The sequence below is a fragment of the Cololabis saira genome, chromosome 13 (genome assembly GCF_033807715.1).
Source record: "Cololabis saira isolate AMF1-May2022 chromosome 13, fColSai1.1, whole genome shotgun sequence".
Classification (NCBI taxonomy): Eukaryota; Metazoa; Chordata; class Actinopteri; order Beloniformes; family Belonidae; genus Cololabis; species Cololabis saira.
In genome coordinates, this window is record NC_084599.1 from 32,271,644 (window position 1) to 32,289,382 (window position 17,739).

At 39.8% G+C, this 17,739-nt stretch overlaps 1 protein-coding gene across 1 annotated transcript in view; it reads left to right on the forward strand.

Moving 5' to 3' along the window:
• The window catches only part of LOC133458602 (collagen alpha-1(XXIV) chain), a 130,872-nt gene that overhangs the window by 109,721 nt on the left and 3,412 nt on the right, over window positions 1–17,739 (forward strand). Inside the window, exons 44-57 of the mRNA XM_061738670.1 lie at window positions 251–304; window positions 656–709; window positions 3,512–3,565; window positions 3,654–3,761; window positions 10,797–10,904; window positions 11,041–11,148; window positions 12,157–12,210; window positions 12,321–12,383; window positions 12,616–12,669; window positions 12,786–12,821; window positions 14,782–14,817; window positions 15,956–15,982; window positions 17,273–17,338; window positions 17,494–17,662. Coding sequence (XP_061594654.1) covers window positions 251–304; window positions 656–709; window positions 3,512–3,565; window positions 3,654–3,761; window positions 10,797–10,904; window positions 11,041–11,148; window positions 12,157–12,210; window positions 12,321–12,383; window positions 12,616–12,669; window positions 12,786–12,821; window positions 14,782–14,817; window positions 15,956–15,982; window positions 17,273–17,338; window positions 17,494–17,662 — 991 coding nt within the window. The remainder of the gene's footprint in view (window positions 1–250; window positions 305–655; window positions 710–3,511; window positions 3,566–3,653; window positions 3,762–10,796; window positions 10,905–11,040; window positions 11,149–12,156; window positions 12,211–12,320; window positions 12,384–12,615; window positions 12,670–12,785; window positions 12,822–14,781; window positions 14,818–15,955; window positions 15,983–17,272; window positions 17,339–17,493; window positions 17,663–17,739) is intronic.

The following is a 17,739-nucleotide window of genomic DNA, read 5'->3' on the forward strand; positions in this document are numbered from 1 at the left end:
TTGAAGAAGAGGAACCACTTCCCTGTCATTGTAGTCCGCATAAAAATGTACTTAAAGGGTTGGGTTTGTTTTATTTGATGATGTGGCATGGGTTTTTGAGTCCTTAATCGTGCTCGGAAATCTTTCACCTTGGGTTACACGAGCAGCAACAGGGCTGTCGGTGTGAAGGTCTCGCTTTAACAAGGAACAGATGAAAGATCGGAGAGAAAAGTATAATCACATCTTAAACTTTGTTTGAACGTGTTTTCAGGGCCACGTTGGTACTGTTGGATCTCGTGGGCTAGTTGGACCACAAGGACCACCGGTAAGTCAATCCATGTGTTAAATACAGCAGATACGGTGCATAGTAACTGGATCAGCTGCTGATTATAGGCCGCTACAATAACTAAACGAAGATTCATTAATTGAATTAGAGCTCAAGAAACACCTTAAACCTAAAGGAGCCTACCTGTTTAGTCGCGTCTGTGTATTTTCACTATTAAACTGCCGAGGATGCTGTGACCTACAGTGCATGCAAAGTTGACATTTTTGGTTTGAAGTTACTTCAATGGTCCAACTTATCAGTGAAAACAAAATTTTTTTCACCAGTAAATTATTTTTTTCCCCTTTTTTCTTTTGTTTGTGTGTTCATGGTTATTTTTCTTACTTTGCATAGGGATCACCTGGTGAGCCTGGAGAGCCAGGTGCTAAAGGAGAAACAGGAGCTCCAGTGAGTAAATGAAAAAATACCTAACTTCTAAAACAAGAAAACAGCTAAATTGTACACATTTCGATCTTTTGTTCATCATGCTATCGGAGTATGAAGATGACATAAAGAGGACACCAGAATCAATGAGTTATTTAAAGGTCTCTAAACGAGTTGCTCCCTCTTGGAGTGGTTTTCAGTGGAAAACTGACCAACGAGCCATCACGTCGCCATCGTTCCTTTCTTTTTTCCAGCTGTCACCAAACGACTTTGCTATTTCTGGAGGGTATCGACTGAAGGAGGACAAACTAAATTCGTCTTACTTTTGATAGCAAAAACCAGGTGGCAGACAGAAACTTACAGATTTAGAAAGAAACGAGGAAAACACAGCTTGTCTTGGCTACTATAAATGTATCATTTCACTTGATGTTTCTGAGGTTTTTGGTTTCGTAACACACATTTTAGTGCCGTTCTTTGATTCTTAGAGATGAGATACATTTCGGTGAAACAGGTTTGCTTTCTTAGCAGGCCCGTCCTTATGAGTTCTCAGACCTCGCTGACTCCATTATATAATTTTATTTCCCTTCTGAGACTAACTATTAACCTCCTCATTCAGTGTCCGTGTCGTCTTATCGTACGTATCACAACCTTTCAAATATCACTGGATTTCTTCCACATGTGGAAACGACTTTATGGAAACGAAGTTTAATTATATAACCAGTTCACGTACTCTGGTGTATTTCTGTTAATTTCTTCGGCTTGGCTTGAGGTCGGCCTGAGATTATGTAGGACTTTCACTCACAACATGTAAGTAACGCTGATAGTCTGATAGTGTGATAGTCTGAAAGGGTAAAACTCAAACTAAAGATAAGATAAACAGTATCTGAGGCTGCTTTCATGTACTTTGGTTACCGTGTATTTACACTTTCATGTGTAGTGGAAGTATTCGACATTGTTAAAATGCCTTTATCACCGCCGATGCTGGAGCCAGTTTAATGTTTGGAACTTGCATGGATGCGGTTGATTTTCCGAGGATTTTCCTCCCTCAGATTAAGTCTGAATTTCTGAAGAGGTCTGAAACTCAGGGAGAGGTTTTTTTTTTAGATTTTTTTTTTATCTATACCGCTCTTGTTTCCTTGGACAACGATGTCCTGAAATTTTCCATCTAATTTATAGGTGCGGTTGTTAACAGCCGGTGTTCCTGGAAGGTTTTTGAAACGGCGACGAGGGTTATTTATGATTTTGGCCGCTAATGGGATTTACACGCGCAGTTCTGAGTAGAACCTGATCGTACTAAAACATCCTAGAAGGTTTGCAGAAAGGAATGACTATTATAAATCAGCCCGGAAGGAAATCTGTGAATGCACCTCTGTGCAGGGCATTGAACACATTTCTTTATTTATTTTTTTTAATGCGTGGCTCAGAAATGTCCGTGTCTTGGTCTGCGTGACCTCCGTCCCCAGGCACTCACGTAAACACTTCTCTTTTTTTTGGACCAGCAAAGATGTAAAACCTTTTCTCCCTGGTCTGGACCCGGTCCTTTCGTGGTCGATAACATAAATAAACGGTTCTACATTCAACACTTTGTTAGATACTTATTAGATATCCTGAAGCAGCAATGGAAAAGCTTTGGTGCAAAGAAAAAAGAAGAAACTTGTGGTGTTTGATTAACTGTTTAACATTTAGATAGTCTGGCTCCCTTTGACGACACAGACTGGATAAAACATGAATGTGACTTACATAGTACAGTTAGGTAAGAAATACCGTATTTTTCCCATTTTAAGGCACACTTAAAAAAAGTTTTCTCAATCAATAATCTGGTGCACCTTATATATGAATTCTGTTGTGCTTACTGACCTCGAGCCAATTTTATATGGTACACTGCACTCAAAAATCGAAATGTTTTAGTGAGTTTGGTACGAACGAAGCTGCTCCGCTTGATTGATTGTCGGACCGTTCAGCTGACACATTAACGTCGGTCATGAAAGGGAATGTAACACCTCACTCTATGACTCGATTCTCTTCTTGTACATGTATACCCTGACTTCTCTGAAACTCCAGTTAAATCCTTAGCTACATTGTTGCCAATAGCTCGATTTAGATGTGCATGTAACCTCAGCGGTACATCTTTTTTGACTGGAGCTTACTATGAAGTCCAAGGAGATCATAATGCAAGTGATGCAATAAATGAATCTATAAAAGAGAGCAATAACCTTGGTTTTGGCCAAATCAACTGTTTGGCACATCCTTAATAGAAAGAGCTTAGAAAGCCTTGAAGGCCGCAGAAAAAGCTAATGTAACTGATTGCTGGATCCTTTTAGAGCGAAAAAAAAACCCCTTCGCCACATCAACATAATTATGTGTCATCGTCCAAATCTACAATCAGAGGCACCGTTATTAGTACAGAAGGTGCAAACCTCGGAAAAGCTTCCACATGCCAAAAACAGTACCCGATATCGACTCCAGGCCTTTCATCCACTTCATTTGTTTTGAAGTAGCAAAGAACTGGGCTACACCTGGCCAGTTAACTTCTCGTCGGTGTCCAAATATTTTGTTGAGCTCCTTAAAATGGAGATACTTTTCTTAGAATTGCTGTAATTTCTAAATGGCAGCTGGCATATTTTCCGTGAACGCTCTTAAATTCAAGCTGTGGGTCTACACTTTGATCACATCTTGATGGTTTTATCACAAATATCCATTGTGGTGGTGTATAAATCTTGTATAAAACTTAAAAACCAAACTGGGCCCATCTGTGTGCAGTTTTTGTATTAAATGTTGTCTTCAGAATGACATTAGTTTCATTTTCCCCTTACGCACACATTTTAGGGTTCAGCCGGAAAGAAAGGAGTGACAGGTCTGACTGGATCCCCTGGCATTGAAGTGAGTGTTTCAACGAGCAAATAAAGCTCATAATCTGTCCCCTTCAAGTGTGAAAGGTCCTCCTTTGATTGGCATCATCATTTTCCAGGGTCCAGTTGGCTTTCCAGGACTCAGGGGATTGATGGGTTATCCCGGGCCAGACGGTCCTCCAGGACTGACCGGCTTACAAGGCCTACCTGGAATACAAGGACGACAGGTAATGGGTGACAATCTGACTTTGTTGAGAGGCCTTACAACCAGTACTCGAGTTGAGGGGGGATGGCAACCCCCCTGAAATAAAAACGGTCAAAATCATCCCCCCTGTAAAACTGCCATCCCCCCTTTCCATCCCTTATGTCATTTCATCAATGAATGTGGTTTTACTGCTATTTCAACATTTAGAGTCATCACCAGAAAAATCACTTATTTGACAATTTTCACTTGAAATAAGTAGAAAAATCTGCCAGTGGGACAAGATTTATCTTCTCATTACAAGCAAAAAAATCTTGTTCCACTGGCAGATTTTTCTACTTATTTCAAGTGAAAATCTACTTGAAACAGGTGAAAATTGTTGTTTTTTCCAGTGATGAGTCTTGTTTTAAATGTAATAAGATTTTTTTTACTAAAATGAGACATTTTAACTAGAAATAAGACAAATATTCTTATTTTGAATTTTTGCAGTGATCCATTTTACTTATCCTGTGAAGGACAGAGGCATATTGATAAGTTCAGAAAACTGTTTTTTAAGTGTTTTGATGTATTTGATGTAAGCTCAGTGGATATTTAAAGCTTACAGAAGGCTGCATTTAACTGCTGCTATGTCATTCCTGCAGTATTCCTGCAGGTGTTTTGGTCACTGCTATTATTTGTAATATATTATATTATTTGTAATCAGCACAAATTATCTGTCCCCATATGATAAAATCCAGCATCCCCCCTGATTTTTTTTTTTACAACTCGAGTACTGCTTAGAACGACATTGAGTGGTGTAACTGACCTTAGTTACCGTCGCTAACCTGGTTCAGCGTTGTTTACTGTTTTACAATGGCCACTCCCTGAGTGAAAACCTTGTCCCAACATCTACTGCTCTTGCACAGCAGAGTAAGATTAAAGATCTGCTACCAGGGTTTGAGCACTGAATCTGAATTTAGCCATGCACAGTCGTTGCAACCAGTACTCGAGTTGTAAAAGAAAATCAGGTGGGATGGTGGATTTTATCATATGGGGACAGATAATTTGTGCTGATTACAAATAATGTATTACAAATAATAGCACTGACCAAAACACCTGCAGAAATACTGCAGGAATGACATAGCAGCAGTTAAATGCAACCTTCAGTAATACATCAAAACACAAAAATAAAAAACAGTTTTCTGAACTTATCAATATGACTCTGTCCTTCACAGGATAAGTAAAATGGATCACTGCAAAAACTCAAAATCTTAACAAGAATATTTGTCTTATTTCTAGTTAAAATGTCTCATTTTAGTAAAAAAAAATCTCATTACACTTAAAACAAGACTCATCACTGGAAAAATCAACAATTTTCACCTGTTTCAAGTAGATTTTCACTTGAAATAAGTAGAAAAATCTGCCAGTGGAAGATTTTTTCGCTTGTAATGAAAAGATAAATCTTGTCCCACTGGCAGATTTTTCTACTTATTTCAAGTGAAAATTTACTTGAAACAGGTGAAAATTGTCAAATAAGTTATTTTTCTGGTGATGACTCTAAATGTTGAAATAGCAGTAAAACCACATTCATTGATGAAATGACATAAGGGATGGAAAGGGGGGATGGCAGTTTTACAGGGGGGGTGATTTTGACCGTTTTTATTTCAGGGGGGATGCCATACCCCCTCATCCCCCCTCATCCCCCCTCAACTCGAGTACTGGTCGCAACAGTCATTTTTCCCAGAGTCACTTTGGTTTGAGTTCGTCGAAAGCCGGGCCGGGAGACTGCGGGAGCTGGACGAGACTCTCTGAAAGTAAACAAGTATTCCCTCAAATAAAACTGAAACTGATATTTTAACATAAAAATGAAAGTGCTTTGTGCTGCTTTAGGTCTCTAGTTACCTGGTCTGTTTTGTTTTTGAGGAAGTGTATACTCTTCAAATGTTTTAAAGGTAAATATTAATACGTTTTTGCTCAGAACAACAGATGTAGGTCACACAAGAGGTCATAGAATTTCCTTGCATAATAGTCTGATCGTAACCAAATATTTAAAAAGAGCTTTTCCATCTTTTTTTTTTTTTTTTTTTTTACGTAACCTTCAATATCTATTTCATGTTTTCCTTTCTCTGCAAAAGACTAACGCTTCATAAATCCTTCTGTCTTGCTAATCTTCACCGCGCCGTGCCCTTAGCGCAGGTCTTAAAGTGGACGGCATCTGAGTTCACAAACCTTTGCCTGAGCTGCTTCGGTCTGTTGTTATAAGACCCAGACTTAGTTTGTCTAATCGTAAAATGCCCCGTTTGATGTCGCTGGCCTCTCCTGCTTGCAATGCAGAGGGTTTATTTAAATAAGAGTACAGCCAGAGTGGAGAATTTCATACATAAATGTTTTTGTCCTCTGTCAGCCGAGCACTGCAAAGCCAAGTTGCTCTCATTTACATAATGTCAGTTGAAGTACTAATAGGCCTAATGTCGGACTGAAATGGTCTCGCATCTCTCAAGCACAGTCAGTTATACCTTTACAGCCCCTAAGACAAATAAATTATATAAGTTGTAAATTTGGAATGATATCCTTTCCTACATGTTGGATATTTTTGGCCGTGTTATGTTTTAACAGGAGAGATTGGCACTTATTCGCTACATACTGACATACATAAAGAAGCTGTGAGGTTTCACAGTCCTTATTGCACAACCACCATCCTCTTAGTCCACGTCTTTCTCTCATAACAGTGCTTAACCACCTTTTTTTTTCTTTTTTTGTTGAATCCTCATCGGGACCGTATAACAGTAGTAAGTTCAATAAAGTTCATATCATAAAATCGGTTTTATAAATCCCACCTGCATCTCTGGGGGTAAAGTGTTATTTCATAATTTGACATAAGTGAAGGTGATTTTTCTGGTGGTTTTCCTGCTTTTTGACCAGATTTTCAATAAAAGAGGATCTGCGTTTTTTTTATAACATTCCCTTATAGACATGGTAAAGTTGGAGTGAAGTAAATAGTTTTGGAAATTGGTTTGTAAGTAGTTGCTGAATCTGTACATCGAGCTCTTGACATAATGTATAGTCAGGCAAATATTCCAGATTCAGGGTTAAAGAACTTTAACCCTGCATGGGGCTGCAGAAGGTCCACTAAAGTTGAGTAGTCTTGCAGCATCTGGATTGAATATGTTACTTGTTCAAACTGGACTTTCAGCTTAAATTATAGCCTGATATTGAGATGAACAAGGAATAGATTGACAGAAAGAGTAAAGATTAAAGGTAACCCCCGTAAATCAGAGCTCCTGGTTTATAGTGTGTCAGGAATGTCATAAAACTGTAGGCTGTATGAATGTGATAACTTAAGTAACACACATTATGTCAGAGTAACACACCTTAGATACATTTTTAGCATTTGTTTGAAAACCAAACAACCATGAAGATTAGAGGGTTGTGCATTTCTCTGTGGACTAAATTTATGTAGAGCCAAGGAGAGAGCGAGACAGACGGACAGATCTTTCCTCATTGCAGCAGTAGTAGCCAGCTCGCCTCACTTGTTGCACCATTATTCAGGATGGATTCTCCTGTATTCCTGAAGAAGTTCAGCAACGATTCTTTTGGACGTTTGACCTGTTTCAGCTCTCTGCGAAGGAGAGCCTCTGTTGCACCTTCTGGAGCAGCAGGACAGTGTTAGTCAGGGACACCATGTCAGCTGCGCAGCTGCCTAGTGACGGTGATTCCCAGGTACTTAGAGTGCTCCACTGTTTCTTCATGTATGTGGTGGGAAGCTTAGAAGTTCTGAGGTTAATAAGCATCTTTTTTTTTTATCTTGGGCTGTTAAAGACCAGGTTATCGCCTCTACACCGCTCAGTCAGATAGTCCACTTCCAGCATGTATGCACTTTCATCCTCATTAATAACAAGATCAACATTTACGGTAGGGCTGGGCGATATGGACCAAAAGTCATATCTCGATATTTTCTAGCTGAATGGCGATACTCGATATATATCGATATTTTTTCTGTACCATAATTGGGGTTTCCCCCAAAGCATTATAGCATAGCTTCTCTGTTAGCTTCATTTTTTTCTGAGGCAAACCCTTAAAAAAAAACTGTTTTAATACAAAGCCTCGTGCCAAATGTCACACAGGTACCTTTATTAACAGAGGTCTGCACAATATCAAAATGTATAAAACAAATGATATAGAAATAAACTGCCTGCATAGAATAAAAATGCTTCTTGAATAAAATAAAACAAATATCCCTTTCCTGAATAACAATTAAATTCAAATACACTGTGCAATTAATATAATGTAGACAGTTACAGGCAGACTTTTCCACTGAGGTTGACAGTTGTGCAAATAACAAAACATTTGTGCGAATCTTAAAAAAAAAAAGGAAAAAGATATTGCATCTCTTTGAGCAAATCTCAAATAATTACAACAAGTTAACACATTTTACAGATTTTGTGCCAGGAAAACTAACCTGTCAACACTGTCAGGTTTCAGCACACAAAGGTACTTTTTTGCCAGCGAGAGGGGTCAGCGTTGATGTACAGTCAATTTGTCGCTAAATAAGCTATATCGATATAAATGATATTGTCTCGTACCATATCCTATTTAAAAATATATCGATATATATTAAAATCTCAATATATCACCCAGCCCTGATTTACGGTATCATCTGCAAGCTTAGTTACAGACTAAACGGTGCAGGTAAAAGGTGTCTGTAGCACTGGGCTCAACACACGGCCCTGGAGGGTACCTGCGTTCAGGATGAGAGGGGATGAGGACTGCTCTCTGACTCCGGTATGTTGTGGTCGACCCCTCAGGAAGCCCACAGTCCTAGTATTCCACTAGCTGACCAGTTTGTGAGGGATGACTGTTTAATGCAGAGCTAAAATCTACAACTAACATCCTCACGTAGCTCTGAGTCGAGTGCAGGAAGAGATTGTGGAAATGGCTCCTCAGTGGAACAGTTTTGACCCGGCAGGCAAATTGATGCTGGTCCAAACTGGGGAGGACCAAAGTTTCTGATGTGAGAAAGTTTCTCAAAGCACTTCATGGATATTGATTTAAGTGCAAAGGGCTGATTGTCATTCAAGCATTGAGCAAGAGATTTTTTTTAAGGCACAGGGAAGATGTCAGAGATTTTGAGAGCTGTGGGGACAGGTGCCCGTTGCAAGGAGACGTTAACTGTTAGCCAGGACCCCGGCGAGCCGGTTTGCACACGTTTCCAGGTATTCCATTCGGGGCCAGCTGGTTTGTGGATGTCGATACTTTTTAACGGTCCTCGGCTGATGCTGTTGAAGGACCGGTGTTGATTCTTGTCTTGCTGGCTCCATTCCCGGCACTGCCCTACCTCATGCTGGCATCAAAAACGGGCAACGAGCCTGTTGGAGACATCAGGCAGTGCACTGAGGACATCTCAGACCGACAAATGCACAAGTGGCTCAGTGTATCAAAGCTCATTGCTGGAGAGTTAAGAGTTATGTCATATGTATATTAAAGCACAACAACTGTGACCGTGAAGAGATATGTCTATAATCGCTAGCATGTTTTTAATGTGCTAATGTGTAACTGTGGTTCTATTCAGTTTTAATTAATGTCTGTGTGATGGACGGATGTGTTTTCCTATCCAACGCGTTTCCCAGCACCTGCAGACTGTGGGCTTTGCAAAGTAGAAAAAAAAAACTGACTGTGGTGTAATTTCATGCTGGTTCTTGACCTGTCGGCTCTCCTCAAAGTGATTGAGGTGTGGAAACCATGTGTGAGACACCAAGTCCACTCAGTGTGTTATTCTAAAAGCAGTTGCTCGCTTCTGCCTCGACCGCAGTGCTGATGGAGCAGGAAACCGCCGCCGTCCGCAATGTGAGAAAGCAATTCAGAAAGCAAGCGTTCACATTCACGAGGACTTTCTAGGAGCAAGCGAGAACAGCTGCTACTGTACTTCAAACTTAGAGATGTGTTTGGAGACATTAGAATAGCCTCTGAGATAGAATAACTGAACATAATTGGTGAGATTCCTCAGTTTTGCTGGCTTCGCCTTTGAGAGACAATTTCTCGCACATATACAAAGCTTTTCAGCAAAAATATCAACCATCACCCCCTTTGTTTGTTTTTTTTTCCTTTCTTTGCTTGCTTACTTTACTCTCTTAAATTATTTCCAGTAAGTGTACATAGTATTGTATTTACTGCATTAAATTATATAGTATAGGGGGGGTAGATTTTAGGGCTGGGTGATATGGACCAAAAGTCATATCTCGATATTTTAGCTGAATGGCGATACTCGATATATATCGATATTTTTTCTGTGCCATAATTGGGGTTTCCCTCAAAGCATTATAGCATAGCATCTCTGTTAGCTTCATTTTTTCTGAGGCAAACCCTTAAAAAAACAGTCAGTTTTAATACAAAGCCTCGTGCCAAATGTCACACAGGTACCTTTGTTAACAGAGGTCTGCACAATATCAAAATGTATAAAACAAATGAAATAAAAATAAACTGCCGGCATATATAGAATAAAAATGCTTCTTGAATAAAATAAAACAAATATCCCTTTCCTGCACAACAATTAAATTAAAATACACTGTGCAATTAATACAATGTAGACAGTAACAGGCAGACTTTTCCACTGAGGTTGACAGTTGTGCAAATAACAAAACATTTGTGCAAATCTCAAATAAAACATTCAAGTCAATTTGTCACAAAATAAGCTATATCAAAATCATATTTTTTTTGTACCATATCGCGTTTGAAAATATATCGATATATATTAAAATCTCGATATATCGCCCAGCCCTAATGGGGGGGTAGATTTTCCCTACCGGTAGCAAACCGAACATCTTTGTGCAGACTGCAGATGCTGCCGCTGTTCCCATCCTGCATGTTGCCCTCTACATGTTGTGTTTGTGTTATGAAACACTCGATGATGCTTCCTTTCTTCAAGGTCTTTGCAGAGGAAACACATTCCACACATTCTTCTGGTGTCTCAAGGATGCAGACTTAAAAAAAAAAAAAAAAAAACAAACAGACTTTTTGAATTTAACAATGCAGCAAATGTTATCGTTGTATTTGACGGCGGGGAAACCTTCTTTCATGTACACAGGGTCAGAGAGGTTTGCTGGGACAGGAGGGACCAGCTGGACGTCCAGGCCCCAGGGGAGACATCGGACTTCCTGGAACACCTGGAGAGTTGGGCCCAGCTGGACAGAAGGTGCAAAGGCTGAGACTTGATGAATAATATATTCTGAATAAATTGTTGTTTCATTTTGAAAGATTATTGCACGCTCTTATTATTACCTTATTGGTGACTTTTGAACGTTTTGAATGCATGACTCTTGTTGGGTCAGGGAGAACCTGGGCTGCCGGGAGACAGGGGGGCCTCTGGGATCAAAGGCGTGGAGGGGTCTGCAGGTGACCAGGGCAAGAAAGGCAGCGTGGGACCCAAAGGACAACCAGTGAGTAAACACACATTTCTGTTGATGTTTTATTTAATTTAATTTAAATTCACTTTTCAAAACTACCAAATCTCATTCGTTTAACTGCAACAGAGATGACAAGATAGATCGTGTAAAAAGGCCATGGCTTCCTCGCATTACGGTTCTGTTTTTTCTTCACAATTATTTAAGTAAACGTGTAAAAGTCACAACATTGCTCTTGTTAAACCGATACCATCTCTGGAATGTTCCTGTCAAAACACCGCTTAGGAACCTCATACGTTTTCTTCAAAAATCTCTCTAAATTTAGCTTCGGGAGTCTATGTAACCGATCTGTATTTGGTTAAAATTCGTGTGTCTGACACTTTTCCACCCTAAGTGGATTGACAAATTATTGGGTGAGATCAGGAGTGGAAACATTCCACCTGGCGAGGCCAAGTTATGTAAGATCCGTGCGCTCCGGTGTTCCGAAAAACAGACGCTCCACTTTACTTATGTAACTCTTCAAAGAGGAAGAAAAAAGAAAGAGTATTCAGTCCCCCCCTCCCTTCTCCCCACTCGCTCTCCCCTCCCTCCACCACTTATCTCCACTGACACTTGTGGAACAGAGAGGGGCCCCTGGGTCGGATCGCTTTTCCACTTTTCAGTGAGTGCCATCCCTCAGCCAAAACCTCTGGTCTGAAAGTGGATCTGTCCAGAGGATCTGAACGGCTGGCTGTACAAACACACCGCCGGCCCACCAGGACAACAGTGCTCAGACAAAACGTAGCGTGCAGGCTCCCCGGAGTGTGTGTGTCTTGGAAGGTTCGTCCGTACGCGCTGCTCGGGCTACTGTACATCCACATACAAAGCCTGCGTCTGTGCAAGTTCTCCTGCAAAGACGGGATTTTAAAAATATTTCTTTTCATTTTGTGCATGTTATAAAACAGAAATGGAACATCACATGGAAAAACCTTCACATACTTTCATGCTATAAGTACGCCCATTACATGATTTAATCTTTTCTTCTTCTTTTTGTTTTCTTCATAGGGCCAATCTGGTGATGTTGGGATGGTTGGCTTACAGGGTTTTCCAGGACCAAAGGTAAAAAACAGAGTCACCGGCCAACGTTTAGAAAGTATCATAGTATCAAAGTATCATAAAACACAAACGACTTGAAAATTAAAAGGATCAACTCTTATTCCTTTGAACAGGGGCCTAATGGAGACTTGGGGCTTAAAGGCTTCTCTGGCCCCAAAGGACCTTTGGGTACTCTGGTGAGTTATATAAAAAATAAATAACTGTGAATAATAAACAGTGCATTCTTCATATACATTACTGAACATCAAAGCCTCGTTGTGGTTTTAGAAATAAATGCAAAGTTCATGTGGCAATATAATGACATGTTAAAGGCACGCACATTTAATTGCTCAAAACCCTTTGAATATGTTGTGATTTACTTATAATCATTCTCATCTTGTTAATTTGTCCTTGATCTGTTTGTTTTAGGGGCTCACAGGACCTGTAGGCCCCGAAGGGATGATTGGCCCGCTGGGAAAACCAGTAGGTTTTTCTCTGTAATCTATTATGTCAGAAAGAAAGAAACTGCTGATCAGAATTGAACAATACCAGGTAAGATGGTTAGATATGTCTTCATGTTGTTTCTTCTTTTTCCACAGGGCCTAAGAGGTCCAAAGGGAGGCAATGGAGAAATGGTGAGGTTTGCTTTAGCTTGGTTATCAAACACTGAGAGGCCTGTGGTGCTGATGTATTTCACGATTGTCTCTCGGCTGCCGACTGCCGACCTCGGCAGGCCACTCATCGCAGCCTTTCCTTAGGTCGTGTAGAAGCAGAGACTGGAGATGCTTGAATGTGGGGTGAACCGGTTGGGAATGAAAAATAAGCTGTCTGAAGGGAGGAACGGAGAAGACTCTGCTTCTTGAGGAAGCTTAGGTCTCTCAGAATCGGCAACAAGATGATGCATATCTTAGTTTGATTAACTAATCTGGATTTTGTATATACAGGACTGTCTCAGAAAATTAGAATATTGTGATTTTCTGTAATGCAATTACAAAAACAAAAATGTCATACATTCTGGATTCATTACAAATCAACTGAATTATTGCAAGCCTTTTATTATTTTAATATTCCTGATCATGGCTTACAGCAGGGGTCACCAATCCTGGTCCTCGAGGGCCGGTGTCCTGCATGTTTTAGATGTTTCCCTGCTTTAACACACCTGATTCTAATTAATCATCGTCATCAGCTTGTCATTCAGGGCTGCACAATTCTGTTAATGACACAGTCACTTGTATCATGGTGCAATGAAGCAGGGAAACATCTAAAACCTGCAGGGACACCGGCCCTCGAGGACCAGGATTGGTGACCCCTGGCTTACAGCTTAAGAAAACTCAAATATCCTATCTCAAAAAATTAGAATATTCTGGGAATATTAATCTTAAACTGTAAGCCATAATCAGTCATATTAAAATAATAAAAGGCTTGCAATATTTCAGTTGATTTGTAATGAATCCAGAATGTATGACATTTTTGTTTTTTTAATTGCATTACAGAAAATAAAGAACTTTATCACAATATTCTAATTTTCTGAGACAGTCCTGAAATGTCAAACATCATGGAAACAAACACTTCCTCATATAAAGACAGGTATAGGAAACTATTCCTGTCCACAGATATAACCTTCTTCATGGACTTATTGAGTGACTATCATATTAACCAACGTTTGACTCCAGCTGCAGTATGCAGTTTCACTTTAGAGATAAATGAAGGGTAATTAATCATCATAATGTAACTACAGGAGGATAAGGTTGAGTCACAGCAAACTACTCAATATCTCCCGGAGGTGTGTGAGGTTTCAGAGCTTCTCAAGTAAACTCTGGCGAGGAAACGTCTTGTTGAAATGTTTGCACGGCAAACTGTGGTGCAATCCGCATTGACGTCTACATATACGACTCCGTAAAGCAAACTGAAGTCTGATTCTCAGCTCAGGTTGAATTCCTCTGCAGCCTGTACCTCCACAAACACTCACCTGCATGTGCATCTGCACACACACACCACACCAGCACACACACTCAAGCTAACCAAGTGCACAAATATTATTTGCAGGCCAATGGCTGAAGCCAATAATATAGCGCCAAGGTGGTCCACCTGAATGTGTCCAAAACACTCTCACAACATAACCGCTCCATTTTTATGGAACGCTGAAATAATTAAGCGTATTGTCACCTTCTCACGTAGCTTTGTGCTCTTTGTGCAACATATCCTTTCTATAAAAAAAATCAATCTACATTGCCTTACACATATGAATAGACCACCAACAGACTTTAAAAAGCCCAGATGACACAAAGTATTCAGTTCTTCTGCCAGATAGAGAAGCCACTGAATGACTCTATAATCATCATTACAGTACAATATTATGCTAATCTTGTTTCTCTTATAAAAGACATAAAAAAGAGAGACTGTGACTCACTGTGATGCTTTTTTTTTAATGCACTAAGTTCTCTGCTTTAAAAATGCATTATTCGCGTGCAGAGTGTGAGTTTTCCCGCTGCTGAAAACAGTTGTGCTTTTTCCAGCGCAGCAGAACAGAAGAAGACGCTATTTGTGAATGATTTTAGACATTTGAGCATGTTTTTATATGTATTGCATTTCCAGGGGCCTCAAGGACCACACGGAAGTCCAGGACCCAGAGTAAGTGTTTTTTATTTTATTTTATTTTATTTTAAAGTTTATTTAACAGGGACGATACATACACATTGTCACAAAGAATGAAAAATGTGATGCATGCAAGACGTCTAGCTTCAGCTAATTTGCAGTCTTTGTCCCTGGTCAGGCAAAAGAACGATAAAAGATACTGAATATAAAATACAATAATACAAATACAGTGAATAATGCAGTGAACAGATATCATAAACAAATAAACACAGCTCCAAAATTTAGATTAAAAATTGCACGTTAAATACATTAAACGTTAAACGTTAACTTCAGTTTGCAGTTCACCTTTAGAGATGTTGTATGACAAGTTTTATCAGCCTCTGTACAGGTACAGTGGCAAGAAAATGTCTGATCTCTTTGGACTTTACTGGGTTTTTTAGCATTAATTTGCCTTAAAGGCTGATCTGAGCTTCATCAACTCTGCAGTAACAGACAAACACAATGAGCTGTTTGAACACCAAAACAGAATCCCAATGGTAAAGTACGGTAGAGGGAGCATCATGATATGTGCTTGTTTCCTTCCCTCTGGGCCAGGACCACTTCCCATCATTTAGGGGATAATAACTGAACACGTTTTCCAAGTTACCCTGCAGGATAACGTCATTGTGACTGTCTGCGAGACGGAGCTTAGTAGAAGTGATGTAGCAGCAAATACACAACAAAATCACCTCAGAAGGAGAAAATCCATCTTTTTGTGCCTTAATTCCATGGAGATGTGAATTTAGCTCAAGAGGGATGTTCACACTAGATGTCCTACAAATGTGTCTGAGCTGGAGCAGTTCTGTGAGGAAGAATGAACAACAGTTCCTCCTGATTGTTTATGCAGTTCTGAAAAAAAGATCTTTAAAGCCATTACTGCTAACGGAGGTTCAATCAGCTATCAACTCCAAGAGTTACTGTTTCCTCCGTCTCTAGGAGTCTTTGATGGGTGCTCTGTAGAGATGTGCTAAAGATATAACTGTTATATGTTTTCAGCTTTGGCACATTGTGTTTTTCTATCATTGTGACTTGGAGGAAGTTATCAGAGATACCAACAAGTTCACACACGTTGTGTTGCCGTTGTAGATGAGATCCCTCTCACTCCAGTTCTTTTTGTTTGCTTCCTTCCCTTTAGGGACCCCCTGGTGCTCCCGGTCCAGCGGTAAGTACACCATGTCAGCATGTAGACACGTAGACGAGGTGAGCTAAACAGCAGGAGTCCTGTACGGCACAAATTCAGAGGATTTGCCTGTAAAACATATATTCAATCAATTTTCATTCTGCAAAAAAGAGCCATAAGGATAATTAGTAGAAAACAATATAGAGATCCAACAAATCCATTATTCCTTCAGTTAAATTTGTTGAAATTTCATGAACTAGTAAACCATAGTATTCTGCAAATTATGTTTAAAGCTCATAAAAAAACTTTACCAATCAACATTCAGAAAAGATTTGAAAAAAGAAAAAGCAAGTATAACTTAAAAGGAACAGAGATTTTTATAAAACCAAGATGCAGGACAAAATTGATGGAACGTTGTGTTTCTGTGAAAGGAATCAGTTTATGGAACAATCTGAACAAAGAAAACAAAGAATCCAAATCAAACATTACATTTAAAAGAACAATTAAAACCTGTATGTTAAGGAAATATAACAAACAATTAATTTATGTTATTTGTGAAAGGGGCAGATCAGATAAGATTCTTCTTCTTTCTGCTCCCTTTTCATTCATAAGTTAGGAACATTTGTATTTGTGTTTGTATTAAATTGTTTTGTTTTTTGAATGAAATAAAGAAGAAAATGAAAATGAAATGAAAAATTTGGATCATAAAAGTAACAAATATAGGCTTCACCAGGAAGCGTTTGAGATTACATTTCACAGAGCTTATTGTCTTCGCTCAAGTTACACCTTCCTTCTTTTCCTGTAATGTGGGCTTTTTCCTTTTTTTTGATAGATCTTCTATTTCTTTTTTAAAGTGATGAAAATAGAAACCGTTTCTGCGATGCTAAAGCCAAGATATGTCGGAGCCAGGGCCTCGATCCTCTAGCCGTGATTGAGCCAACGGTTCATCCACCTCGGTGGATTTAGTTCAGTAACTCGGGCGGATCGTCTCCGGTTGCGCCGTAACAAAGTTCTTTCTCCCTTCTCTTTTCCTGTTGGAACGGCCCGTGAAAGTGGCAACAATATTTGTTTACACGCATCGAGTGTTTCTGATTGGAATGTGTTATTCTTCCTCCGGCTTGAGTCAGGAATGTCACGGTTTGTTGACACAAGACTTATGCAAGACTCAGTGGCTAGACTTCGGGGTTTTTTTGTACGGCTTTTCTCTCGTATTTAAGTGTTTTTCTCACAGTTTAACGGTTGTTTTTTTCATTTACTGACTGAATAGTGACTTTCAATAATCATTGAAAAAAGCCTCCAGATGAATATTTCATAACTATTTTGACTCCACAGAAGCACGTTTACATCGACTCAGCAGTCTACAGTCCATCTGACTCCAGCGCCGCTCTCAGGATGGAGGTAAATCACACATGACAGAAGGACAAAAACAGGTTATTGATCAGCATTTTGGTGGTGGACAAACAGTCAAGCAGCCTTTTTTAAGTATAAACTGTCATGTGTGATTGTGAAATGTTGACAACGCTGACGCTGTTGTCTTTCACGTCCCTGACCAGACTTTCCAGAACACGGAGATGTCATTCCCCGACCAGAACACAGAGATACTTAAAACTCTGCATTACCTGAGCAGCGTGATCGAGAGCATCAAGAAGCCCCTGGGCACGAGGGAGAACCCGGCTCGGGTCTGTAAAGACCTGCTCAACTGTCAGCACAAACTCAAAGACGGTGAGCTCTGCCAGACGAGTGCTTAAAGAGGCGGTGACGGGGTTCTGTTGACATGTTTGGTCGGTAGGGCTGGGTAT